This window comes from Saccostrea cucullata, unplaced genomic scaffold (genome assembly GCF_032062105.1).
Source record: "Saccostrea cucullata isolate Sc308-1 unplaced genomic scaffold, CSIRO_AGI_Scuc_v1 ctg320, whole genome shotgun sequence".
NCBI classification, from domain to species: Eukaryota; Metazoa; Mollusca; class Bivalvia; order Ostreida; family Ostreidae; genus Saccostrea; species Saccostrea cuccullata.
In genome coordinates this window covers 146,995-173,600 of record NW_026930920.1, presented here as the reverse complement: position 1 = coordinate 173,600, position 26,606 = coordinate 146,995, and the positions used below count along the sequence as shown (strand labels likewise).

Here is a 26,606-nt window from a genome sequence, read left to right as displayed (position 1 = left end):
AAGCATGGCTTTGAAGAACTTGAAAAGAAGATTTTAAAAGGTTTCCCTATATATTCCTATGTAAAACTTTTATCGGCCATTTGGCCGCACCCTACCCCCGGCGGTCATGATTTGAACAAACTTGAATCTACACTACCTTTGGATGATTCCACAGGAGTTTCATCTTTCCTGTCTCAATGGTTCTTGAGAAGAAGACTTTTCCTATATATTCCTATGTAAAACTTTTATCGGCCATTTGGCCGCACCCTACCCCCGGCGGTCATGATTTGAACAAACTTGAATCTACACTACCTTTGGATGATTCCACAGGAGTTTCATCTTTCCTGTCTCAATGGTTCTTGAGAAGAAGACTTTTCCTATATATTCCTATGTAAAACTTTGATCAGCCATTGTGGCCCCACCCTACCCCCGGGGATCATGATTTGAACAAACTTGAATCTACACTACCTAAAGATGATTCCACATGAGTTTCATCTTTCCTAGCCCAGTGGTTCTTGAGAAGAAGATTTTTAAAAATTTTTCCTTTATATTCCTATGTTAAACTTTGATCGGCCATTTTGGCCCCACCCTACCTCCGGGTGTCATGATTTGAACAAATTTGAATCTACACTACCTGAGGATGATTTCACACGAGTTTCATCTTTCCTGGCCCAGTGGTTCTTGAGAAGAAGATTTTTAAAGATTTCTCCAATATATTCCTATGTAAAAGTTTGATTGGTCATTTTGGCCCCACCCTACCCCCGGTGGTCATGATTTGAACAAACTTGAATCAACACTACCTGAGGATAATTCCATGTGAGTTTCATCTTTCCTGGCCCAGTGGTTCTTGAGAAGAAGATTTTTAAAAACTTTTCCTTTATATTCCTATGTTAAACTTTGATCGGCCATTTTGGCCCCACCCTACCCCCGGGTGTCATGATTTGAACAAATTTGAATCTACACTACCTGAGGTTGATTCCACACGAGTTTCATCTTTCCTGGCCCAGTGGTTCTTGAGAAGAAGATTTTTAAAGATTTCTCCAATATATTCCTATGTAAAAGTTTGATTGGTCATTTTGGCCCCACCCTACCCCCGGTGGTCATGATTTGAACAAACTTGAATCAACACTACCTGAGGATAATTCCATGTGAGTTTCATCTTTCCTGGCCCAGTGGTTCATGAGAAGAAGATTTTTAAAGATTTCTCCTATATATTCCTATGTTAAACTTTGATCGGCCATTTTGGCCCCACCCTACCCCGAGGGTCATGATTTGAATAAACTTGAATCTACATTACCTGAGGATGATTCTACATGAGTTTCATCTTTCCTGGCCCAGTGGTTCTTGAGAAGAAGATATTTTAAAGATGCCATTTATTTTTCTCTTATTCATAATTATCTCCCCTTGGAAAAGGGCCTGACCCTTCATTTGAACAAACTTGAATCCCCTTTACCCAAGGATACTTTGTAGCAAGTTTGGTTGAAATTGGCCCAGTGGTTCTTGAGAAGAAGATGAAAATAAGAAAAGTTTACAACGACGACGACAACGACGACAGACGACGGACAAATTTTGATCAGAAATGCTCACATGAGCCTTCGGCTCAGGTGAGCTAAAAATATGCAGACCACAGAAACTGCCATATAGAATACGCTCAGTGAGTCTTCGTCTAAAAAAATTAAAAGCCTTTGGACAAAATAAACTTGTAGATGAAAATACAGGTACATTGTCAAAGACTAGAATTAGGACAATCAGGAATTAGTTTACAAAACAATTGAATTTTTTTTTTAGTTTTTCTTATAAATGGCCTAAATATCTGTATTTCGCCACGTAATACTAAAAATAGAAATAGGAACCCACCCTCAACTTTTGTCCACACTAGCTAGTTGTGGCCAGCTACTTTCAAAAACATCTCAAATTTTACAATATACTTCCTAATTATGCAGCTATGACATCTACATGGTGCCAGAAAAAGTGCAATATCTAAATTTATTCCAGGAATCTATTTTTAGACCATTGTTGCTTTAAAAAGAAACAAAAGTCCAACCTCAATCAATATTGTAGCAATTATTGGACAAACAAGTGTTCATTTTGTAGGCATATTGTAGAAAGCTGTATATTTGTAAAGACATATTCTAATTCAAGAATATTCAAGAATTCAAGATTCAAATTAGCATAAAACTGCCATTTTTCCTAATATTTAGAGTCATATCTATATTTCGCCACGTGATACTAAAAATAGAAATGGGAAACCCCCTCAACCATTGTCCACACATGCTAAAGGTGTCAAGCTATTGCCATTAACATCTCAAATTTTACAATATACTTACCAAGTAATCAGCAATGACATCTATAAAGTGCCTGAAAAGGTGCAATAATCTACATTTTCTCAATTATTCGAGTAATCTATTTTTAGACCATTGTTGCTATGAAATGAAACAAGAGTTCATCCTCAATATTGTAGCAATTTTTGAACAAACACATGTACATTCTGAAAGCATATTGTAGAAAGCTTTATATTTGTTAGGACTTTTTATATGAAGCTTCAAATTAGAACAGAAATGCCATTTTTCCTAATATTCAGAGACATATCTATATTTAGCCACCTGATACTAAAAATAGAAAAGGGAATTCCCATCAACAATTATCCATACCAGCTAGTGGTGTCCAGATCTTGTCATTAACATCTCAAATTTACAAAATATTTCCTAATTATGCAGCAACTACATCTAAAAAGTGCCCGAAAAGGTGCAATAATCTACATTTTCTCAATTATTCGAGTAATCTATTTTTAGACCATTGTTGCCATGAAATGAAACAAGAGTCCATCTTCAATACTGTAGCAATTTTTGAACAAACACATGTACATTCTTAAAGCATATTGTAGAAAGCTTTGTATTTTTGAATACTTTTCATATGAAGCTTCCAATTAGAACAAAAATGCCAGTTTTCCTAATATTCACAGACATATCTATATTTTGCCACGTGATACTAAAAATAGAAATGGGAATTCCCCTCAACCATTATCCATACCAGCTAGTGGTGTCCAGCTCTTGTCATTAGAATCTCAAATTTTACGAAATACTTTCTAATTATGCAGCAATGACAATTAAAACTTTGCCAAAATTTGATTTTTTCACATTTTTCTAAAATATATCTATTTATAGATACATGTTACTAAAAATAGGATCAAAAGCCCACTTATTTTTTTTCATGAGATGACACTACTTATTCCCAAGTATACCAACACACATAAGATTTGGGAAATTTCCGCGGACAATTTTTCTTATTAAGCCTCAAAGATCTCAAAAAATTCCAATTTCCCCATTTTTCAAATTTTTAGAAACCATGTCAGTTTGCATGACCTTTTTCTTACAGGAGGAATATTTCTAGAATAATCGATTATATGCCCTGTGTACCTTAAAAGTTCATGTTTTCATATGATCCAATGATTTTTGTTAGAGTGTATTAGATACCGAGAAATATTCATTTACATTTCCTCAATTTTCATGTTTTCATTTAGTCAAAATGGGCCAAAAATGGCCGAATTCAATGGATCCGTCTCCATGGCAACCAAGTGCACGTGTGGAACTTCCGACACCATATTTACTAGTTTTGTACCAAGACACACCTATGGTGAAAATTTCATCAAAATCTGAGACATGTCGTTTCCGCCCTATAGTAAATTTGTTGGTGCTTACAGAGAATGCGTGTTAAGTTTTGATTCAGTTTAAACTTTAATTTTTGGAAAATTTCAGGGCCAATTATAATATCAAGTGAACCTTGTTCTTTGACTTCGTGACCATGACCCTAGAGTTTGGACCACTTGTACCAAAAAGGACAAGGTATGGAAGTTGTCGAATCTGGCCCATTATTTGATGTCAAGTCAGAACAAAGCTAGTTAAAACTTTGAAAGTTTGTAGTTTTGTCCGAAATATCTGATGTTTTTCCAGCCTTTCTACGAATTTGTAAGGCCTAGGAAAACGCCAGAACTGGCGCAATTACGAAAACTGGAAATTCGCGGCTTCCAACCGGAGGCGGCATTCTCGGGTTGACTTTCGATACTTGCAAACCGAATTACTAGTAAACGTCGAACTCAAAACTCAAAACTTATAATAGCACAATAATTTTGGTACTCACTAAAATCGTTCTTAAGGTTCGTTTATAAAAGGAAAATTCGATGAAAACATTTTATCAAACTTACGAGTTTTATTCCTTATTTCGTGCATTTTAAAATCTTGCAAGTCCTGTATCAAAATGTTGAGTAATGTTTTCTTTTCATCAATATTGGTTTACTAGAGGCATTGTACTATCGATAAATTGTGATTTTGGCATTTATATCGGCTTGCAAATATCGGAAATAAATGGTTGGAGACTGCAAAAGAAGATGGGCGCATTTGGCGTGTGATCTGCAGGAATCATTTGTACGAAACATTTATGGTTTAAATGTCCATAATTTGGTTGGCTGGTTACATAGCTGATCAGACTTTACAAACAATTCCAAAGGTTTTTTTTTTCATTTAGTTTGAAAGACCTTGTGAGATTGAAACATTTATGTCCGTTTTTCCTAAGGGGTACTAAAACATAGTAATGTTTAAAAAAATTAACACCTAAAATGTTTAATGCATAGACGCTTGATACATGTACATGTCACAGTACATTATAGAATAGAAGATCAGAATTGATTTCGCTCGAGAAAAACTGAACCAAAATTTATATAAATCAAAATTTTAATACATCAGCAGATGAAACGAAACTGACAAAATAAATGGTTGTTTGCATAAAAAAAAATAACGCCTCATTCCAGGCTTGAACTAAAAACTTTTCGCATCTAGTGCACTGAACAGGTTATCCAACTTACTGAGCTATCACCGCTACAGATATTTCGAGGAATTTAAAAGGACATAGACGCACCACATTCACACATTTGGATTTTTTGGGAAAAGTTCATTTTTCGTGGTCTCTGGGTCTTCTCTCCATTTTTTTAAAATGTGTATTTATTTCTTTGAATTAGAATACACACAAATAATGTTTCAAAATCATGGAGAGAAGACCCAGAGATAGAAAATTTTTAGAAAAACATGTTTCAAAATGTACAATTTTGTACCAAATGTCTGACCTGGCCAATTTTCAAGCTATTTTTTAGGAAATCAACGCTCAATTTTGGGAAAATATTTTACGTTTCTGTCGCACAGAAACTCTATAAATAAAATGAATGTTAAAATTTCATGTGACATGTCAATAAAATTTTCACTTTTCAATTACGCCCAGATTCCTGCCGAATGTCAATCAAAAGCGCCCTCGTTCTTTTCAGTTTTCTCAATGGCACGTAAAATATTAAAATCGTGAAAAAAGCGTCAGATATTTCGAAATATTTGTATTTTAAGAACTTTAAATGATGCTTGTCTTGAAACCAGCACTATTTTTTTTAACTAAAGCTTACATGAATGGTGCAGAAGTAGGACGTTTTCCCGGATGTCCTCAATTCTGGTGGAATTTCGTCAAATTTGAGATACTTTTCACTTTGGGAAACATAGAGCATAAGCTTGCCTATCTTAGATATCTTTTTTTTAAAGTAAGATGCATATGATACTAGTGTATAAATGTATGAATTATATAAAATTTGTAGATAGGCAAGCTTGTGCCCTATGGTTTCTGAAACAAAATGTGCTGTAAAATCTATGAAAATTTCCATTGAAATGAGAAAAATCGGAAATCGACATATTTTCCGACCATTTCTGTGACCTCTGTGTATCCCATAACTTAGAACCAATACTAATTTCGTGGCAGGGGTGACAACAGGTTTTTATTGAAAAACTGTAGCATCGTTCTAAAAGACACCCCAAACCAGGAACCAAAAAGAGGTCATAGCCTTTTCTCTTTCCAAACTTTAACTTTGACCCTAACTTTTGAATAGTATACACTGTATTATTGTTGGTGCTAGGAATTTCATGCTTCACATTTATATTCATTGTGACAAGACCTTTCAATCAGTATTAATATTTTATACCTTGGCTATACCTTTTTGAAAGATGATACCAAGGTTTTCATATTACACAGATGTATTCCTGGTGACAATATCTTCCTTTGGATATCAACAATTTTGGCCTTTTGACTTTGACTCTCGCCATAAGCTGCTGTACGGGAGCATTAGTTTTTTCAAAAACACATCTTCGTTGATTTTTTTCATATCCAAAAAAAAAATTCTGACATCAGAAAATGATTTTTGATACTAAAAAAATTAAATAATTTTTATTGATAAATAATTAATAATGGACGTGTATATCTTTCGTATTTACTAGCACATTAATCAACTAAATTCACTTTGAACACACGTTTTTAAAAGCAAGCAGATGAAAAACAAATACCTCAGGAGTCTAATTCTGAAAAGTATGGCAAGCCCTTTTACTATTTATTCGTGAAATAAAAAAGTCTTTCAATAAGAGAGATATCTCTTTAGCTTATAGAGATATCTCTTTGTCTAATAGAGATATCTTTATACATTAGAGAGATATCTCTTTATATATTAGAGATATCTCTTTTTGTAAGAGAGATATCTTTTTTATTTAAAGAGATATCTTTATGAGCCAGAGAGATATCTCTTTAAGCGAGAGAGATGTCTCTTAAAGTTAGAGAAATATCTCTTTAACAAGATTAAAAGAGATATCTTTCTTAAATAGAGAGATATCTCTTTAGATTTTCAAAAAGAGATATCTTCCTAACTAAAGAGATATCTTTTTTTTAATGAAAGAGATATCTCCTTTTCAGTCAACCTTATAATAGAATAATTAGTTCTCCCCTTTAAACCGAAAGCGAAACAGGCATTTAAGTCGCTGGAATAATTTCGCTTTTACAAGAAAAAAGACTGAGCATGCAATACCCAGAATAAGATATGTACTTTGTAGACAAAATGCTATTAATCCCTTGCTGAAACAACACATAATAATGACAACTTCGTTGATAAAAATACTAAAAGTTTGCTATTTAGGAAAACGAATGTAAGCATAAATTCTCAAATACAATGGACCGAATTTTCTCAGCTTATAAAATAATCAACTATATTACTTTTTTGAAATCTAGACAAAACTGAATTACTTGTCATGTTTAGTAAAGCTATAATGTAGAATATCAGGAATATATCGAAATTTAAAAATACTTTTATGTACTTTTGTGAATAAAAAGCTTACTCCCGAGAAAGGGAGAAGTTATTTCAATTGGAATTTAAATGAAAATAATGAAGAGAGATATCTCTTTGCAATAAAGAGATATCTCTTTTTGCTTGAGAGATATCTCTTTTAGACACTTTTGAAAGAATCTCTTTCACTTTGAGAGAGAGAGAGAGAGAGATCTTAAGATTAACTAAGAAAGATGTCTCTTTTACTTTAAGGGATATCTCTTTAACTTGGAAAGATATCTCCAAAAAGTAAAAGAGACATCTCTCTAGGTGAAAAAGATATCTCTTTAACGTTCAGAGATATCTCTTTTCACGAAAGAGATATCTCCCAAGGAGAAAAAGATATCTGTTCAAGAGGAAGAGATATCTCTCTAAGTATAAGAGCTATCTCCCTATGTTTAAGAGATATCTCTTTCTCAATGAGATATAACTTGAAATTGAGAGATATCTCTCTAAGTTGGAAGATATCTCTACTTTTGAGAGATATCTTCCTAAAATGAGAGAAATGTCTGTAATTTTGAGATAAATTTTATTTTCCGAATAAATAGCAAAAGGACTTGCCATAGAAAAGTGTTACAAAACTACATGAATCTTACAATGACCATTTAGGATCATTGGAGTTACTGTTCCTTGGTCACCAATTGTGAGGTAGCAGTTTATGAAAAACAACTTAGAATGCGCAAAGATGCAACAAAAAAGTGAATAGATGATTAAATGCTACTACATATATCATAAAATTATTACAGGGTTGAAAAAGTAATAAGGAAAACTCCAAATAAATATATTTGTACATATTCAGAGAAGAGCGTACTTTTCCTTAAAAAACATAGGTGCTCAATACTAGTAAGTAATAAAATATTAGTAATTGTTTTGTCGTCATTAAGAAATGACAATATTTATCAATGATGTCTTGTAGTGTTTTATGGAGGTAAAAATTAACAAAGCTGCAGGACCAACAGGGTACTGGTTTTCACACATTCTATAATACAGGCATTTGTCTAGCATAAGATTAATGGAGGCATAAAAGATTTCTTCTACCTAGCTGTATTAAGGCCTATCTGAATAATAAGAAAATACTCATTTAAAGATATGATTTAGAATGATCATTTTATAAGTGTAACATTAATACTGCTTTAAGATAGTATGGGTTCATGTATATGTAGGCAATAAGCATACTATAATAGATCAAATATACTATATGTACACCGCTATCTTACATCTAAATTCCCTACTTAACACAAACTTATTAAAGGTTTACATAACGTTTTAATCCATGAAGAATGAATTCACAAGCACCAGACCACAGATCTTACAGTTTAAATAGTCTAAAACAAGGACTCTTTGCTATTTTCAATAAAGCACTTTATAGTCTTACATAGCCGCATTTTGATTTAAGTCTGTCAGTGTGAAACGTTATATTTCTGTTCATTGATGTTAGAGAACAATGGACAGTTATTCAGGGTGCCGTGTAGTAACCATTTATAATTAAAAAAATCTACTTATAAACTAGAGGTACTGTGAGCAATCAGCTCACTAAATGATACCCCCCGCCTCCCATATGGTTATATGCTGTGGCCGGGAAACCCAAAATATATGTCGGATCAAAAAGTAAAATAGGAGGTGCACAATGGCAATATGTAATAAAGATTCTGTGAAAGTTTCATTAAATTTCACTCAGTGGTATAAGAGGAGTTCCGGATAAGAGATGGGTACCCCAAAGCGTAACAGACAGACGGACGGACGGACATACCGATTACAGTATACCCTCCCACTTTCCAAGCGGGGGGTATAAAAATACTGAATTAATAAAAACGTATTTGTTCTCCAATGATAAAATGGTATCAACAGTTATGCGACGTCTTTACCACTAATGATAGAATCGTATCAACAGTGGTACGCCGTCGCTACCACTAATGATAAAATTGTATCGACAGTGGTGTGCCGTCGTTACCACTAATGATTTTAAAAGTCGTATCAATAGCGGTGCGCTGTCGTTGATACTCCTGATAAAACGTTTCCTACTCACAACATTTATTAAAGGTTAGAAATAATATTACAGACTGAATTTCAAAACAATGAAATAAACTTCACAAAACGCTTTTTTTTAACATGTTTTTGTCCTCTGGTCCATAGTCTTCGGCAAATCAGCAAACCTTATGTGCAAGAATTCAAAAAGTATTCTCCAGTTAGTTGGGCACATAAATTTAAAAATTCTCTCAATAAACTACTCCATACCTCTTGTGGAAGTAAGGTTTATCAATGGCTTACTGGTTCCAAAAGCATTGCGTTTTTCCTCAAACTTTATAGTATGGAACGGGTGTGTCAGAACCAGGTTTTTATATATTATATAGTTGTTCAAGACTGGCTGTTACTGTTGGACCTTTTAAAAGCACAAAGAACAGCCCTTTTTTAAAGTACTGTGTTCACCCTATTGTACGCCGGCACAGTGGTTAGAGCGTATGCTGTAGAGTCGAGAAGTAAGGACTTGATCCTTACGTCGCGGGTGCGAATCCCACTGTGGGACATGGAGACCAGTTCTTCGAATGAGACCGTATAAACCGAGGTCCCGTGTCGCAGTAGGTGCTGGCACGAAAAAGATCCCTTGTGCTCAATGGCCCTAAGTGCCGAGTATAGGACAAAATTTAAAGCTCTCCATCGGCAAATGGTGGCGTCTCCTTATGAGTGAAAAGTTATCGAAAGGGACGTTAAACACCATACAAGCAAACGAACCTCATCTGAAATATTTTTAGCTGAATTAATTTGACTTGCCTGCACTAATATGATGGACACAGTGGTACTGCGGGGCCTTCACATAGTCCCTTTACATTTGTAAGGCAATAGCATATATACTAGTATTAATTTAAAGAATTTATTTCATGTGGAAAACTTTGTTGCTGTCATTTGAGTTGGGTTGAATAGAACATAATCTAGATCGGGATCGGAATTTCTCAAATTCCCTCTCTTTGCCTTGGATCCTAAAACGAAAGGTGCGCAAAGTTTGTAGCAGACAGAATTTTGGGGGGGAAATACTTTCAATCACATTGTTTCTAAACTAGTCTAACAAAATATTAATAATATATTCTGGACAAATATCTGATTTGATTATTAGAGGCATGGCTGGATTATTCTTTCTCAGAGATATACTCGATTGGCTTGGATTGAAAATTGTCCAAGTCAGGATACATGTGTTGTTTCTACTGAAACTTTTATAAAAATCAGTGGCTACTATTTTTTAGAGCCTTTATTCAATTGAACTTGGCCAATAATCGGTAAATCAAAATAAACGTGTTTAAAATCATGTTTGTTTTATTTTCCTCTTTATAATTTATTATTTTTTTTTAGAACTGCCTTCGTAGGGTAAATTATCCGATGGACCGAATATAATACATGTAAATTTAAAATTCAATGCGAATACATAATGATTTGACAAGATGCATAAACGTTTGTCTTACGAATGTCAAAATGTACACGCGCAACTGATGTTTCGCAAGGACCTGCAAGAATCTTGTGACATGCCAAATAATATACCACCAGATACGAAGTTTTGCCGAAGCTTGATAAAATCAAATGGCAATCACACGATTGATTAAGATGTCCTCACGAGTCTACCGATATATGGTTCGATTAAATACGAACTGGAATGGGAACTTTCCTCTACTGCATGTGTCCCAGCATATCATCATAGGCTTGGACATAATATTTAAGCGTTCAGATTTAATAGCTAAGCGACTGAGTTTAAAAAAAAAAATGCAAATTTGGATTTCAATAACATTTTGGCAGTTTTTGCCTTTTTAAGGACGATAAATTTAATCTTCGTGAAGCGACAAAATCTCCTGTTTTGCTTCATCACTTATGATATTCTTTCAAACTTTTTCAAAATATCACGTTTGAAATTTTCACAAACTGTGACAAAGTATTTCACCGTTGAAAATTTTATATATGTGTAGAAATGTATAATGAAAGGTGTGTAAACTGTCAGAGTTATTTTTAAAAATGACAGTTTTTTTTTTTAGGAAAAAAGATAATTTTTTTTACTTGATATTCATTGAATGGATGATTAAAAAATTTGTCAGAAGTGGGATTCGAACCCACGCCCACATTCGTGGACCAGAACACTCAGAAATCACGATTTGTGATCGAAGAGTTATAGCTTTTGAGTCTGGCGCCTTAGACCGCTCGGCCATCCTGACATTGTACATGCACCCACATTTAGTTGAATGCAGATTTTATTGATACATGCAAATTTATGACATTTAACGAAACCTTTTGAAATTTACCTCATGATTTCATTTAAAAATAAACCTGATTTGAGTAATTATTGCTATTCCTTGACGCCTATCATTGAATTGGTGTGTTTTCCAGTTGTTCAACACTTTTAGCACATCTGAGCTGAAAGCTCATGTGAGCTTTTCTGATAACTCGTTGTCCGTCTGTAAACTTTTTCACATTTTCAACATCTTTTAAGAACCACTTGGCAAATTACAATGAAATATGGTACAAAGCATCTTTGAATGAAGTGAAGTTTCATTCGCTAAAATGAAGGACCAAATCTCATTACAAGGGAAGATAATCAAGAAATGACAAAAAATAGGGTAGGGCCATTAAAAAGACTTCTTCTGAAGAACCACTGGGCCATAGAAGCTGAAACTTAGTTGGTAGTATCCTGGGGTAGTGTAGATTCAAAATTGTTCAAGTTTTGACCCCGTGTATAGGGCGGTCACATCTAAGTTTTACACTGAAAATGAAAAACATTGAAGCTATTTTTGAAAATCTTCTTTCAAGAACTACTGAACCGGGAAAGCTGAGACTTTCATGGAAGCATATGGTGTTGTGTATATTTTATATTATTATAATCATATGTCTGATGACCCCAGGAGGTAGGGTGGGGCCACAACAGGGAATCCAAGTTTTACACTGAATTATATAGGAAATTTTTTTTGAAAATCTTCTCAAGAATCACTGAGCCACGCCGGAAAGATGAAATTTATGTGGAAGCATCCTGGGGGTAGTTTAGATTTTAAATTGTTCAAATCATGACCCCGGGGGTAGAACAGGGCTGCAATTATTGTCTATTACTAAGCGTAATAAACAATGTTCATGCATTATTAAATTATTTCACGATTGTATCTAGATGTATTCATATTTATTAAATATGTTAGAATATTATAATATGGAATGCGATTGCTGTAGGTCCTTGTTCAAATAATTTTGGCACATTGAGTAAACTGTTCCATCAGTGTAGGTTAGGTGTCATCTGCCTCTTCCTCTGATCCTGCTGACGAGGAACTGTCTGTCAAGTCCTTTAAATCCGTTTTCAAGTCGCTCATTTCTCTGAAATAGTATTCATATAATATATTTATAAACTAAAAACCTTTCAAACACTTTCTAAAAATATATACATTGAATATAGTCTCCTTTACTTGTTATCAAAACACACATCCTCGATTTGCCAGAGTCATCACATTGCGTTGGACCCCTGGGGTCCACATGTTGACTCAGTAACTGTGGCTTGCGAGGATGCAAAACTCATTGCCATTATCAATCCATTAGCATTAAACATTTTTAAACTGGTTAAATCTAGGTTTTATATCGTCTCCTTACGAGTGAAAAATTCTCAAGAGGGACGTAAAACAATACAAACAAAAAACCCCACTCCCGTTTTTGTAACTTGAATTAAAGCGATCTAGAGGCATGTGCTAAAGCCACAGGTGCTTGTTTCATACAGTAACTTTAGTTTTCTACTACATTTTATATAGTAGAAAACTAAACTTACTGTATGAATTAAACAAGCGCCTGTGGTTCAAGCTTATAATATCTCGTGAAACATTTCAACAGATCGCGAATTTGACTTAGCCGACACCGTAGTGCCATCTAGTTGTCATAGCAATATATACATGTTAATACAAGGGCTACACTTAATTTGGTATTGCGAGACCTTAACGTAGTAGCGCTGTCTTTCTAAGACAAAGGGAAACAATCGGAATCCTTCTGTTTTCGTAAGGCGAAGATAAATTTAATAAGAATACACCACGATATGCAATATGCTCAAATGATGGTGCTACGAATGGTAAAATGAACAAACGCATTCAAAGTTTTAAAAATGGATGCTTCGCACTCAACTTCGAAATTTGTTGGCATGCCAAAGATTTTGCCACCGCTTACAAAGCTGCTGTTGGAGCCTGAAAAATCAACTGGAAATCATACGATTGATCAAGATGTCCCCATGAATTCCTCGATGATTTAACAATCAGATCCAAATATGAATAGTCTTGAATTTTCCTTTATTGTGTCTCCCTCAGAAGTCAGTGTTGGGACAGTGCGATACAAGCTATACCCAGTCATTGGGTGAGTATCACAGTTGAGCATTTGAGACTAAAAGGTTAACGACGGTGATTAAAAAAATTGTAAATATGGATTTAAACTACATATAAGAAACAATTTTGTAAATCCCAGTCAGGATGATTCATTTAATTAAGAGTTTAATTGCAATCTTGATATTTTTAAAATATCACTATGATATTCTCTCACTATTCAATAAAAAAAGGGTCATTCGCATGGCACAGTGGTTAGAGCGTCTACTCTATAGTCTCAAAGTAAGGAGTTGAACGTTAACAGGGATAGACATTAACTTTTATATTCACTTGTCCTTCGGGCAAGTTCATTAACGTAAGTTCATTATAAGTTGTACGTCAGACGGAGAGCGTATTTTTTGTTAACTACGAAAGAAAACAATAACAAGCCCGATTTTTTAAATAAAAGTACAGGTATGATCCAGAAACGCTACCGAGGGATTCCAAATGCAAAAACGATGTCCCGTTTTTGGCGGAAATCAACTGTTCAATTTATTGTTTTGTTTATAAACTAGTGTAAGATTAAAAAAAATGTTTCTATCAGAAATATCCACTTGCCCGATCGGACAAGTACTTCGATAATTTCACTTGTAACTAATGATTTACTTGTCCCGGGCAATCGGACAACCGTTAATGTCGATCCCTGGTTAAGTTACGTCCTTCGAACGAGACCGTATAAACCGAGGTTCCGTGCAACAGTAGGTGCTGGCACGAAAAAGATCCCTCACTGCTCAGTGCTCAATGGCCCTGAGTGCCAAGTATAGAACAGAATTTACAGTTCTTCACCGGCAAGTGGTGGTGTCTCCATATGAGTAAGAAATTCTCGAAAGGGATGTTAAATAACAAATAATTAAAAAAAGTACTTCACTTTTGAAATCATAGGTGTATAATTGAAGTGTGAAGAGATACAAAATTAAATATGAATCATTTTATTGTAGAAAGAGACATGATTTGATTTTTGCTCAAACAAGCATAAAAAGGTTGGATTTTTAAAATAAAAAAAAAAGTTTGTCAGAAGTGGGATTCGAACCCACGCCCACATTCGTGGACCAGAACACTCGCAAATCACGTTTTGTGATTGAAGAGTTATAGCTCTTGAGTCTGGCGCCTTAGACCGCTCGGCCATCCTGACATACATACACTAATTTATATGACTGAAACTTTTTGTTGATGATATATGATTTAAAGTGAATAATATAAATGAACGGTACCTAATGATTATGATTACATGGACTGATTGATTTGTTCCAGTGATTATTACCTTAGCACTAGCAAAACCTGGATTTTCCCTAATATATGAATGTTTACGAGTTTTAGTTTATGAGTTTTATAACATCTTGTAACCTTTTTATAATCCTCTGTACCTTTTTACTTGATTGTTTTGGTGCTTAAGCATTTTGGTGGGCATTCTGAATGGAATAAATATCTAATATAAACGAAATTTCTTGCTCTAATTCCAGAAGAGTTTGAATCAAGTTAGACCGACGATCTGAGCTCCATCTCGTCGTGTACGCCGCCTGAATTCGGTTTTTTTTTATTCATTCTAAAGAAATATCCAAAGTGAATTTTGAATAAATAGGTCATCCTTTAAGTGTTTGACTTTTACTTTTTTATTTGCTTTACGAACCGTTTTTAACACACTTACAAACATACTTCATACTCAGTCATCAATAACTAAAAAAAAATGTACTTTGAAAATTTTATAAAAGTAAAAGATTTAGCCTAAAATTTAAAAGTACTTACTTTGACAATAAAATTGTGTCTGGAACTGTTTTAGGACGCTCCGTTTTCCGTGAAGAGTTAGACATTGGTCTTTCTATGGTTTGCACAGATCTTTGGGAAACTGGACGTGACGTGTTGGACATAGGTCTGTCCATGGCTTGCACAGACGTGCTTGAAACCGGACGTGACGTGTTGGACGCTGGTCTAGATCTCGCATTGGACATTTTGGAGGCCGGCCGAGATGTTGATTTTCCTGTCTTGCTCCCAAACGGTAATTCAACGCCAACTTTTTGTATTCTCTGTAGATATTTCTTTTCTCCAAGTTTCAATTCCCTTTATAGACAAAAGCCCCTTATATAAAATAGTTAAGTATTAGGGCTGAGTATCATATAAAATATTTCTTCCTTCATGAGTATTTTCTTCCTTCAAAGTAATTGATTCTCTTGAATCAAATGTGGTTTAAATTAACCGAAGTATTGGATTGATGGATTTTTTTTTAAAAGTTATTAAAGTTAAACCGATGAACAGACAATCACAACAAAACCAGAACAAAAAAATCCGACTAAAAGAAAACTTTTTTTGACACAGTTGTTATCGAACTCCCCCCCCCCCCCCCAAAAAAAAAAATTTCGATAACGCATTTCTTATATTTCAATTACATGTATATTTAAATTACTTTTGCCTCTTGGTTATGATAAACGGGGGTTAATTATATAAGTATAATAAATATACAATTTTTAAGAGATACCCGAAATCAATCTCGCCATCTCCATCAACATCTAGTTTATCTACAAGTTCTTGTATCTGGGTATCTGTCATCGGAATTCCTGCTTTCTACAAAAACAAAGGTTGAAACTCAGATTCAAGACAATATGTTTATAGCGAAAACTCCTAATATCAAACAAGACAATGACACAATACCCTGATTCCAGCGACGAATTCACTGTCACTGATGGTCATGTTCCTGTCTGTATCAAACTGGAAGAAAAGGTCGGCGAGTCGAAGCTTTCGGTCGTGAACGTATTGTAATAATCTCATCATAGGGTCATTTAGGACGTGCTCCATTCTCTGTTCCATAGAGTGATGGAGAACATCCGAGGCGTTCACATATCCGCCATGTTTGACCCGGAACTCTGGTTTGGCTTCGTGGATTTTCATTAAAATGGGTAAAAACTGACGAGGAACACACATATCCTACATTCAAAAAGTGAAAAAAGTTTCTTTTAAAATGAAATACTTATTAAGAAAGTATCAATAACTTTTTTCGAAATTTGAATGTTTTATATTTGCACAGTACATCATAACCTATAGAATTTTCCGCTTTATCTTGTTTATAAAATAAACTTGTATAATTGTAAAAAGTGTAACCTTAGTCTCTACTTAGCCTTAATTTAGCCTTAATAAACTTGTTTTAATACGGATACGTTTACCCTAAACTCTATGGATTCCAGTCCACATTCAGGATGTTCCAATATTATTTGAACTGCAATAACTGGTCCTTCAAATGTTATAGGATTTCGAGTCACCTATTATAAGCAATATAATTCATTAAAATGACAGACTTCTAAATAACACTATCATTTCACGAAATGTATCATATATTTTAAAATCTTACATTTAACGACTTTATTGATTTATTATTTGATATGGCCTTTAAAACTAGCCCAAGTCCTTTCTGTCCAATTCTATTGGCTGATAAATTTAAATTAATCATGATGTCATTAATTGATGTCGCGGCAGCGATCATTTCTGACCCATGATCTTCAAGTCCATTCCACGATATGTCTAAAGACTTCAGGCACGTGTTTTCCTAGAAGACAAAAATGAAAATACTTTGTGCAAGTAAGCAACGTGATAATTTCATATAACCGAAATACTTGTGTTTCGAACAATTTGACTTAAAAAAACAAGTTTACCTCGAGTCCTTTAGCTATTGCCTTAGCTCCATTGACACCAAATCCATTCCAGCTTATGTTAAGTGTTTCAATTGTGTCATTGTTACCTGAAATAAACATAGGAATTCATCTTTTTGATATATTTTTTGAATTGTCATTAGATTTAAAAATTCACATGGCGGCTGTATCTAGTATTCCATTCAAGGCCTTGGTAAATGAGAAAAAAAGATTTCAGGCAACCAGTCTGTCCAATATTTTAATACATACATGGACTCGACATTACATTATTCATGATCCGTTCACGGCATTCAGCGAAATTTACGCTACCGATTTATTTTCGCCCCTTTAACTCTCTCCACAGTAGGTAAATTTAAAAAAAAAAAGGGGGGGCGAATTAGAGAAGGACAACTAAGTGATCGGGCGAATTTAAATTAAGACAAAATTGTTTGCAACTGTGAAGACTGTATACAGTACATATAATCATCGACAGTGATCTTACCTATTGCTTCACCTATAAGCTTTCCACCATATTCTCCAAAATTATTGTTAGAAATATCGAGTTCCTTCAAAGTACACCTCTACAAAATTAAGCAATAGTGGATTTCTCAAGTTCGTCAAATTATTAACATCTAATTTGTACAATATAATTTATAAACAATAGCCAGATGCAGATAACAAATTCAGGATCATTACAGATAAACAACAACAAGAACAAAAAAGAAGCTCAGATGTACGTACATAATATGACATCATTGTGTAAAATGAATGGGCATCTGTAGGTTTAAAATTGTTCCCTGTAAAAAAAATTCGAAAACATTTACTTTTATGAAATAAAATGCATTGATACAAGTCCTAAATAAAACACGTTAATGATTCGAAAACCCGGGTATCAACTTGCAAAAATGCAAATACCGGTATAAAAATATCGAATCTGCGAAACATTCGTTCAATGGTTTATGTTCATCAATATTTAATAAATCGAGTAATTAAGACCCTAAATATTATCAATGAATTTGATTTAATATCATTTGTGTAAAAAAATCGACGGATATGTTTATTATTGAGATAAATTATTCATAATTAGATTCTTTTTCCGAGTACGTGCATTGAAGCTGAGATTTTCTTTATATTTAACATTGAATCTATATAGGTTACCTGAGACATTAACAGACAAAATTGCATCATTCTCGTTTAACATTTCACACAATAACCCGGCACCATCAGATTGCATGTTATTCTCAGCTAGGTTCTGTAAAATAAAATCTTGATTTACAGCTCCAACAAAATGTGTTTGTGAAGCAGGATGTTTCCAAGTGACAGCTCATGGCCAAAATTAAAGTTTCAATGTAAATCAATCTTTAAGGAAAGAAATTTTTTAATCAAAGAAATGTCTTGCCATAAGGAATATTAAAGGTCTTGCACCAATCATACAGAAATTATACTAGAAGTCAAAATTAAAAGGTTTTTTTTTCAAAAGGAGCTACAGGACATTCTCTGAGTTCAACGTTCTGAGACAAGGAACTTTGCCACCAAAGGGAGAAATTCTTACAAGGAATATGAAGAATATGAAAGCCTTTGCACCAGCTATTCTAAAGTTATGACTCAGGTTAAGATTTTTCAAAAGTATGCCGTACTCCAAGCTCACATCATGATATGGAACTATTTGTATTTTACGAAAGGCAAAGTCACAAAGAATGCATCCCTGAAATGTGAAAGCCAAATCACCTACAATTCGAAAGTTATGGCTGAGATTAAAGTTTTTTTTTAAAGAACTTTAAACTCCCAAGGTCAAAAATCAAATGATCAAACGTGATGGTATACAAAGAAAAGTCTTCTTATAAGGGAAATGCAAGTAATTGATAAAACAAAAGGACACGCACCTCTTTAAAAGTAATCACCACTGAAGGTTAATTTTTTCAGAAATAGGTTTAACTTCAAGTTCAGTGACAGAAGGTTAAATTATTGGTACCAAAGGTGCCTCACTCCTCAAGGCCTTGTCACAAGGAATAAGGCCGTCAAAAGTTATGTAATAGTTACATGATGACACGAGATGATGCATACAAAATATCGTTGAGTTATTGCACGCGAGGAGGCGTTAGCCTCCGAGTTTGCAATAACGAAACGATATTTTGTATGCATCATCGAGCTGTCAATCATGTAACTGATTTATCCCATGACCCTTCATTTGATTTTCCCATATTTGGTATTTTCTTTACATCAACTAATAAAGACACTGAAACAGAACCACGTGATAGTCTTAACGCGAAGGGTTTTTTGGTATCCAAGTAACGGATTTACAAATTTGGTAATTTTCATAGTACTGTAACACGTGATCACTTTCTTGAGGTAATCAATTCATTTGTTCTATGATCTGGCGAAAATGGCAGAAGGGGTTCAGCGTAAAGAATCGTCGTTTTTCATAGGATAATTTTCAATCGAGTCAAGCACACACCCATGGGGCCAGGACTTTATGAATTTCGATTTACAGTTTCCGGGATTGAAACGTTTTAAATGGACTGAAAATACCAAAAACATGTGTCGGCCATTGAAATAAGTGCGCTTAAAAAATCAAGAAAGTAAATTCAATTTTGGGCAGTCAACATGGTTCAAGTGTTCAACGACTGGAAATCTCAGCAAAACAGCAACTTGGTGAGTTTAAAACCATTCCCGAAATACTCGCTAGTTGTGTACTTTATATATCACGTTTTGTACACTGTAATTGAAGCCAGGTGCGCATATGGTTTCCCCTACCCCGAGGACTTTATATCCGATTTGTTCCGATATTCTACGGTACATGAGAGCAAGGTGTTCATTATATGAACTTTTCAGAGGATGCCGGGAAGGAAAATGCTACTATTGAATGTGCGAATTTCTATCATGGGAGATGAAGTTATCCGCTTCGAGAATTATGCTCCGCCTGACAGTGTCGATGTATTTTTTGTAAAGATTTGTGCATTTTGATTTAAACTGTGTTATCTGTTTTGTTTTGTTTTTCTCTTGTTTTTGTTAGTTCATGAAAATCTAGTTCTAAACGAATTTTTGTCTCATTTGCATAGCTCCTCCTACATCATGAGTATAACCGTTGGATATCACTAGCTTTATATCACATATGTGATATTTAATATATCACCACACTTATGTTGATATGAGAAATACACCCTTGCGAAGATCAAAGAAAAATTTGTCGGTCATGGGATAAGGCCAAGTTAAAAGTTTTTCTGGACAAACAGACAGCTGGAGAGAGAAAGAGAGAGAGATGTACGCGCAAACAGACCAAATACAAGACACCCAGAATCTTCAATGAATGGACCTATAAACGCTAAATGCTTTTGTCCCATTTGTAATAAATTATATATTTCTGCTAAACAAAAATGTGAATAGTTTACCACTACTGCTATATTTTCGTTTTCTCGGAGCATGTCTAGGATATATTTGGTTCCCGTGTGTCCCATATTGTTCCCTGACATGTGAAGTTCAGACACCGTCTCACATAACTACAATAACAACAAAATGCCAAGTGTGCTTAAATGATATCGGTAAAATCTTCAAACATAGAAATACATAAATACAATTTTGAAACGAAAGAGGCAATGCATTAATTTTGCAAATTAACTTACAACCAAGCCTAATGCCACAGCTTTGGCGCCATCTGGTCCCAGATTTTGATGATTCAGGTTCACGACCCCTGACGTCATTCCCCTGAGGCAGGAGGAAGATGGAGTCAAGTTGAATTTTTGACACGCTTTTGTGTAAATTACACGTGGACGTTCCTCTAAAGGCACCGTATAGCATTTAGGGTATTCTAAAGCAAAGACACACCCAAGTTTGAACTTTGAAACAAACGAAAAATCTAATAATATATATATAAAGAAACCAAAATGGTGTAATGCATCTATGACTTCAAATTTTCTAGAACAATTTATGACAAGCATGTAATGAATTTGCTAGAAGGAGATTCTTGAATTATTGAATCTTGGCAAATTTACGACTACAAAATCCCATTTCATATAACAAGAAGTACCTTCGACCGAAAGACGGAAATCCTTGACAACATTTACATCGTGTGTCTACAAAAACCTAGTGAACAAAGTTACAGAATGGATGACACAATAAGGGTTTCCTAAGAATCCAGCACTGTGTTAGTAAAATGATTGTTTACAGGCCCGTAGAACCGTACAAGGCAAGGGGCTCGGGATCTTTTTCAGGGTATAGTAGTTTGCTTTGGTAATTTTTTCTTTAGATACAAGTTGCGTCCCCCTTGTTTACTGTTAGATCAAGCACTGGTAAATCCCACGATTTTGACAGTTAAATATGTGTTTCTGCTTGTCAGATTTTTTTAGGGGGATGGGGGTTTGGTCCTCCCACTTTTGAAACCGTTGCTACGGGCCTGTGATTCTTGAAAACCAAAAAAACCCCGAATCTAAAAGGTACATCCACTACTCGCCCTTGTGACAAAGAAACCAAAATACTAGAAAAACAAATATTAATTCGTGGTTTGTGTCTAGATCTTCTATTATACAATCTGTCACCATTACCGTTCCTTTTATCTTTGTCTGCTTGCTTTCTCCGGATTAATGCCCCTGTATTTAAAACTTAATTAAGTCTAATGGATGTTTCACAGCAATAATACTCCCACAGAATGTCAAACTTAACTTGCTAAATAACAGAAAAATTAAAACAAAATGCTTTGGAAATGCTTTAATCTAAATGATAAAATTATCGTTGTCAGCAACATGATGCATTGAGAAAATATCCACAATTTTTGTTGAGGGTAATACCGTAAATACTAGTACTTCGATTGGATTTATTGACAATCTTAAACTGAGTTTGATAGAAAACTCGTGAGAATGTCTTAACAGTTATCAAAATTCCGCGTATATGTCGTTGTCGACCTAAATTAAACATTACAAATACCTGGTATACGTTTTAAAGCATGTATTTAACAAGTCTGTCAATATATTCTGTCACTGATATCGACAGCTTTTAAATAACAAGGCCCTCTACAAGCTTCCCTACCGGTTTTCATATTTCAAATTAAAAAAAAAAAGGATCGAGGCTATAGTAAAACATTGAAGTATATAATTAAATTCTGCTTACACAATGTTACTTTCCTTCTCTGTATCAGAGAATTAAGAAATATCCGCATTCTTTTTGGTTTATTAATTTTCAAGCGTTTTCTTCTTCCGTAACATTATCAGCTTTTTAAAAAAATTGACAAGGACGATTAGATTCATTAACGTAAAAACCATTGTTTCTTGATTACTTTAAAAGTTACCTGAATTGCATAGAATATTTTTTGGCAAGTGCTGTGGCAAAATTTGAGAAACAATCATATTTTTGACACGTAATTCTACATTGAATTCTGTGAATACAAAGCAACAAATGTTCTGATTCCAATGCTTAACCAATTAACATGCCAGAAATAGTTCTACATTGTGTATAATTTCTATAATAGAAACATTGATTTGCCAATTACATTTCTGTAAAGGAAAATGGGAAGCAATTAAATTCACAAGTAACTAATTTGTGTCAATATTGTTGATGATATTTGCATAAATGAAACCAGTGTCTGTTTAATTTTAGAAGCAATTTGAAAACATTACCTTACTTTTTATAAATTTCCAAAATCCTAAGTTCACTAAGTGATGTTGAATTTTTTTTGGTACCGTTTTTAAAACAGTCACCACTATTAAACACAATAATTAAGACCTACTTTCTTCTTCCAGATCTGTATCATAGTCTTCCGGTTCTGGGACTTCCGCTGTGATGAGGTTATTGGCGATGGTTACCTCCTTAATTGCATTCATTTCAGCCTCTATCTCCTTTGACACTTTCTTCGCCTTCGCTCGCTTCCCAGACTTCTGTCCAGCACTAGTCTCCGAAATCATTTTTTACAGTCTTTGTAATCTTTACTGCTCACTAAAGATGTCTGTCGTGATGTTTGATTTCGCTATTTACATTTACAATCAGGTGTATACCGTTTTCATTATGCTCCTCGTCATTTCTTTCACACCTGAAAAGATGGATTTTTCAATTCAATTTAAAAAAAAATGAAAATTATTAATTTCCGATTGGAAGTTTAAACAGTTAATCGAAGCGTTAAAGCTGATATGTCCCAAACGAGAAGCAATTGTAAACGCATTGTAAATGTAAGTTCCTCCAAAGGTCTTTGGTCGCTCCACAACAGGGGGTGAACGGCAAGAGAAAGTATCGTGAAATCAATGATTGTGCTCATTTATAATGGGAAAGGTAACCTTTTCGGTGGTATACCCGTAAAAAATTGATCAATATCAGTACGGTTCTTAAACAAGATGTTTGATCGCGGTATTAGAGAGATAAATCATTCGAGTAGGAGCAGCCTTGGAAGATTTTGTATCTCAATAACCTCTGTTTACGTTCTCCACGTAAATCTTCCAAAGTAGTCGACTCTGTCTTATTGCAGGTGTCTAGAAGTCGTTTTTCTTCAATAGAGTTATAATGATACTCCCAGAATCATTCAAATACAAGTATTAGTCATTACATGTCAATACACAATTAAAAAAATATAAGATCCTGCTTATTTCACACGTAGTGCGCTATCTTCCAAATCTTTAAGCTTCTTTCACTAGCGATGTCATTGTAAAACTTGCTAGACATAATATATTTTTTATTACATTGAAATAGGAGGACGTTTTAATTTGGATATAATACTTATATATTTCTGGCTGTAATATAACGCGTTTAAAACTATCTGTGTTATCTTTGATCACCCAATTCTTTAAACCACTCTCAGATTTTGTGATTAATCATTACTTACCTCGAACAGTATCTTGATTGAACTTCGGATCCTTAGAAACAGGGTACGTGCTTGGTTCAATCAAATTTATTATTTTAAAAAAGTTTTTGTTTCTTCACCTGCATTAAGACGTCCCCATTAAGTGGAGAGTTACTTTGTAAGTGCGCTATTGTCCGCGAATCATAAGAGGCACTTCACAACTGTATTCATTCGCTGAAAAGATATTTTAGGTTTTCTATGGGAGGATTTTCTTATCCATTTAAAATTTTGATAAGCATTTTATTTTTATATCGAGCTTGTACAAATGACCCGTTCTGACAGATTAATTTCGGAAGGGAGATTTAGCCTGTTGTTGATTAATTTTTATAAGTTTTGCAGTTTCTTTTCAGGTCCTTCAAGAAGTATTGAAATACTCCCAGGAGAGATATCAAAAGATCTGGAGACATGCTTTATCGCAACTTATTCGAATGCTCGTCTCATAATTTTCGTAACCGTTCGTCAATACTCAGTCTTTTCCTGTAATTTATTGACCACTTAAAGCATTTATAGAAAGTTCAAAACACTTTATATAGATATTAAGCTATCAAAGTTTACATGTTCCGTATAAATACAAATACATCAACATCAGAATACCAAGTTGATTTGTCCTTTATACACAAATTGTACAGTAGAAAGAAACGAACTTTTCTTGACTTACACGTTTATAATTGACAAAAAGAAGACATGAAAACCCCTTACCATTCGCACGGACCTTCCTGTATAGAAGTTACTTTATTTTCCAACTTACATTTGTGTCCACCAGCTTTAAAATTCTTACCCTGGATTTAAGGGAACTCCGGTGTGTCTCACATAAAAGAAATATTTTTTCAAAGACGAAGAAAGAAAAAGAATCAATATTTTCATTTAAACTCTGTGGTCCTTCTCTGCTCGGCACGGACTTATAAGTAAACTCAGTTCTATTTCAAAGCATAATTGAACAAAATTAACGTATTTTTACGAAGTTTACAAATACAGTGACAACTAATTGGCAAATTTGAAGAAATTCTATCATCAAGTGTTCTTACGGGCGACACATATTTGTATTTTAAGTAGATACAAGTAAATACTAGAGCATTTGTTACGTAAAAATCAGGCTAGTTATATACGAGAGTTGGTTCCGAGCAATATTGAAAGTAATAAAAGGTGGAAACCTTTTCGAAATTAAACAAAACAGTATATTAAACTTTCTTACACAAAAATCAACCTAGGTTCAGTGTAAACTAAAATACCATGCGAACTCTACAGTAACTGTCAGAAATCGAAGGCTAATTCTTTGATAGTTTAAATATACTAAAGGAGACTCTTCATCAACAGAGGTTATTCTCGCCTTGTAGAATATAATTCATTCTGTAGGAAGGCATGACACAAGTATAACTGCTTTAGATAAAATCACTGATTGTATAGCAAACATAAAATGTACGGAAGTTGTACCTTTATTCAAGGAAATGGAGAGAATTCTTTAATCCTTTGTTATATTTACTTTTCAAACTGCAGGACTAGCGAAAATGTACAATAGATTATGACTTTTTCGTTATACTTTAAGACGGATAAAATTGTGACAAAAATTAATACATGGATGATAAATTAAAAAGAAATGAAACATTAAATGGTACATTGTTTATAGGTAATTTTCAAAACTACGTTGTTAAAAAACAATCTGATTGTACACAAAAGTACTCTGAAGTTTTAATGAAAAAGAAGGTCGAATTTCTAATTGATAATATTTATATGTTTTCGGAGACCAGGTCTTCCAACAATCTATTGACATTCCCATGAGTACCATTTACGCCCCGTTATAAGCAGACCTTTCAGAAAACACGTTGTGACCTTCAACTCGACATTTAGATTTATATGTATATCGACGACGTATTGTCAATTTACAGTAGTTACATGTATTTCCATTCTTATGTCTATATGATATATCCAGGTGAGATTGAACTAAAAGATACCACAGAGTTTGACACATTTGTTTCATATTAGGATATTTTTACCGGAAAAAGATGTTAATGGTTATCTAACAACAAAACTTTATGATAAACGAGATGAATTTAACTTTTCAGTCGTCAGCTTCCCTTACTTATGCATCGATCTACCTTTGTAACCTGCAAAGGGAGTTTATATATCTCTCAGTTGTTTCGATACGGAAGAGCAAGCTCTACGTATGAACAATTTCTAAAACGAGAAATTACTGAGAAACAAGTAGTTGAAGCAAGATTATCGGCAGTCTCGTTTAAAGCAACCATTCTTAAGTTCTATGGTCAATACAATGACCTTATCAGCAAATACAATAATCATTAAGTCAAATGCTGACTGACTTTTATCATACTGATTGTTGGGCCTTCATATACACACTGAGTTGTCCACGTAGTTTTCTTTTTTTTCCCGATCATGACAAGGAGTACCCTGCGGTTGACCGGTCGGTGGAGATGGGGGGTGCTCGCTCCTCCATGGCACTTGGTCCAACCTCTTGGTGTTTTGGAGATCTATATTTGCGCCGCTCCTATTTTGTAATCTTCAATGGAATTTTAGCTCGAATACTCTTAGATACCTTCACATATTTAATAGACAAATTCTTGTTTCGAAATAATTTTATATTATCTTTAAGATTAAATTCAAAATGTTCTATTGTCTTAAAAGATGAAAGGAAGGCAGAGTCATTCTGGACCTTTGTTTAT

The 26,606-nt window shown here is 34.2% G+C and overlaps 1 protein-coding gene and 2 non-coding genes across 4 annotated transcripts; all 3 read right to left on the bottom strand.

Annotated features, from left to right (window-relative positions):
• Positions 1 to 11,217: 11,217 nt before the first annotated feature.
• On the bottom strand, positions 11,218 to 11,340 carry Trnal-caa (transfer RNA leucine (anticodon CAA)). The gene is made up of 2 exons: positions 11,303 to 11,340; positions 11,218 to 11,263 (listed from the first exon to the last, which is right to left on the bottom strand). It is a non-coding gene; the product is annotated as a tRNA-Leu (tRNA).
• Positions 11,341 to 12,284: 944 nt separating this feature from the next.
• On the bottom strand, positions 12,285 to 24,851 carry LOC134230575 (leucine-rich repeat-containing protein 74A-like). 2 transcript variants are annotated; one of them, XM_062712403.1, is made up of 14 exons: positions 24,631 to 24,851; positions 22,831 to 23,130; positions 20,735 to 20,919; positions 20,504 to 20,611; positions 18,273 to 18,366; positions 17,856 to 17,911; positions 17,617 to 17,695; positions 17,139 to 17,224; positions 16,838 to 17,032; positions 16,653 to 16,748; positions 16,144 to 16,416; positions 15,971 to 16,056; positions 15,244 to 15,555; positions 12,285 to 12,481 (listed from the first exon to the last, which is right to left on the bottom strand). In XM_062712403.1, exons 2-14 carry the CDS (start codon positions 23,003 to 23,005, stop codon positions 12,394 to 12,396), a joined length of 1,833 nt encoding a protein of 610 aa, XP_062568387.1. In that variant the 5' UTR covers positions 23,006 to 23,130; positions 24,631 to 24,851; the 3' UTR covers positions 12,285 to 12,393. The 2 variants fall into 2 exon arrangements, with proteins under 2 accessions (XP_062568387.1, XP_062568386.1); XM_062712402.1 differs by lacking the exon at positions 24,631 to 24,851 and adding an exon at positions 23,914 to 24,195.
• Trnal-caa (transfer RNA leucine (anticodon CAA)) lies at positions 14,510 to 14,632 on the bottom strand. Its single transcript has 2 exons — positions 14,595 to 14,632; positions 14,510 to 14,555 (listed from the first exon to the last, which is right to left on the bottom strand). It is a non-coding gene; the product is annotated as a tRNA-Leu (tRNA).
• Positions 24,852 to 26,606: the final 1,755 nt, after the last annotated feature.

Excerpts from the sequence above, each read along its gene's own strand:
- LOC134230575 (XM_062712403.1), bottom strand. The coding sequence starts at position 23,005 with ATGATTTCGGAGACTAGTGCTGGACAGAAGTCTGGGAAGCGAGCGAAG. Across the intron at positions 16,417-16,652 it reads TGGAATCCATAGAGTTTAGG|GATATGTGTGTTCCTCGTCA; the intron begins GTAAACGTATCC and ends TTTTGAATGTAG. Across the intron at positions 16,057-16,143 it reads AATTCGTCGCTGGAATCAGG|AAAGCAGGAATTCCGATGAC; the intron begins GTATTGTGTCAT and ends TTGTTTTTGTAG.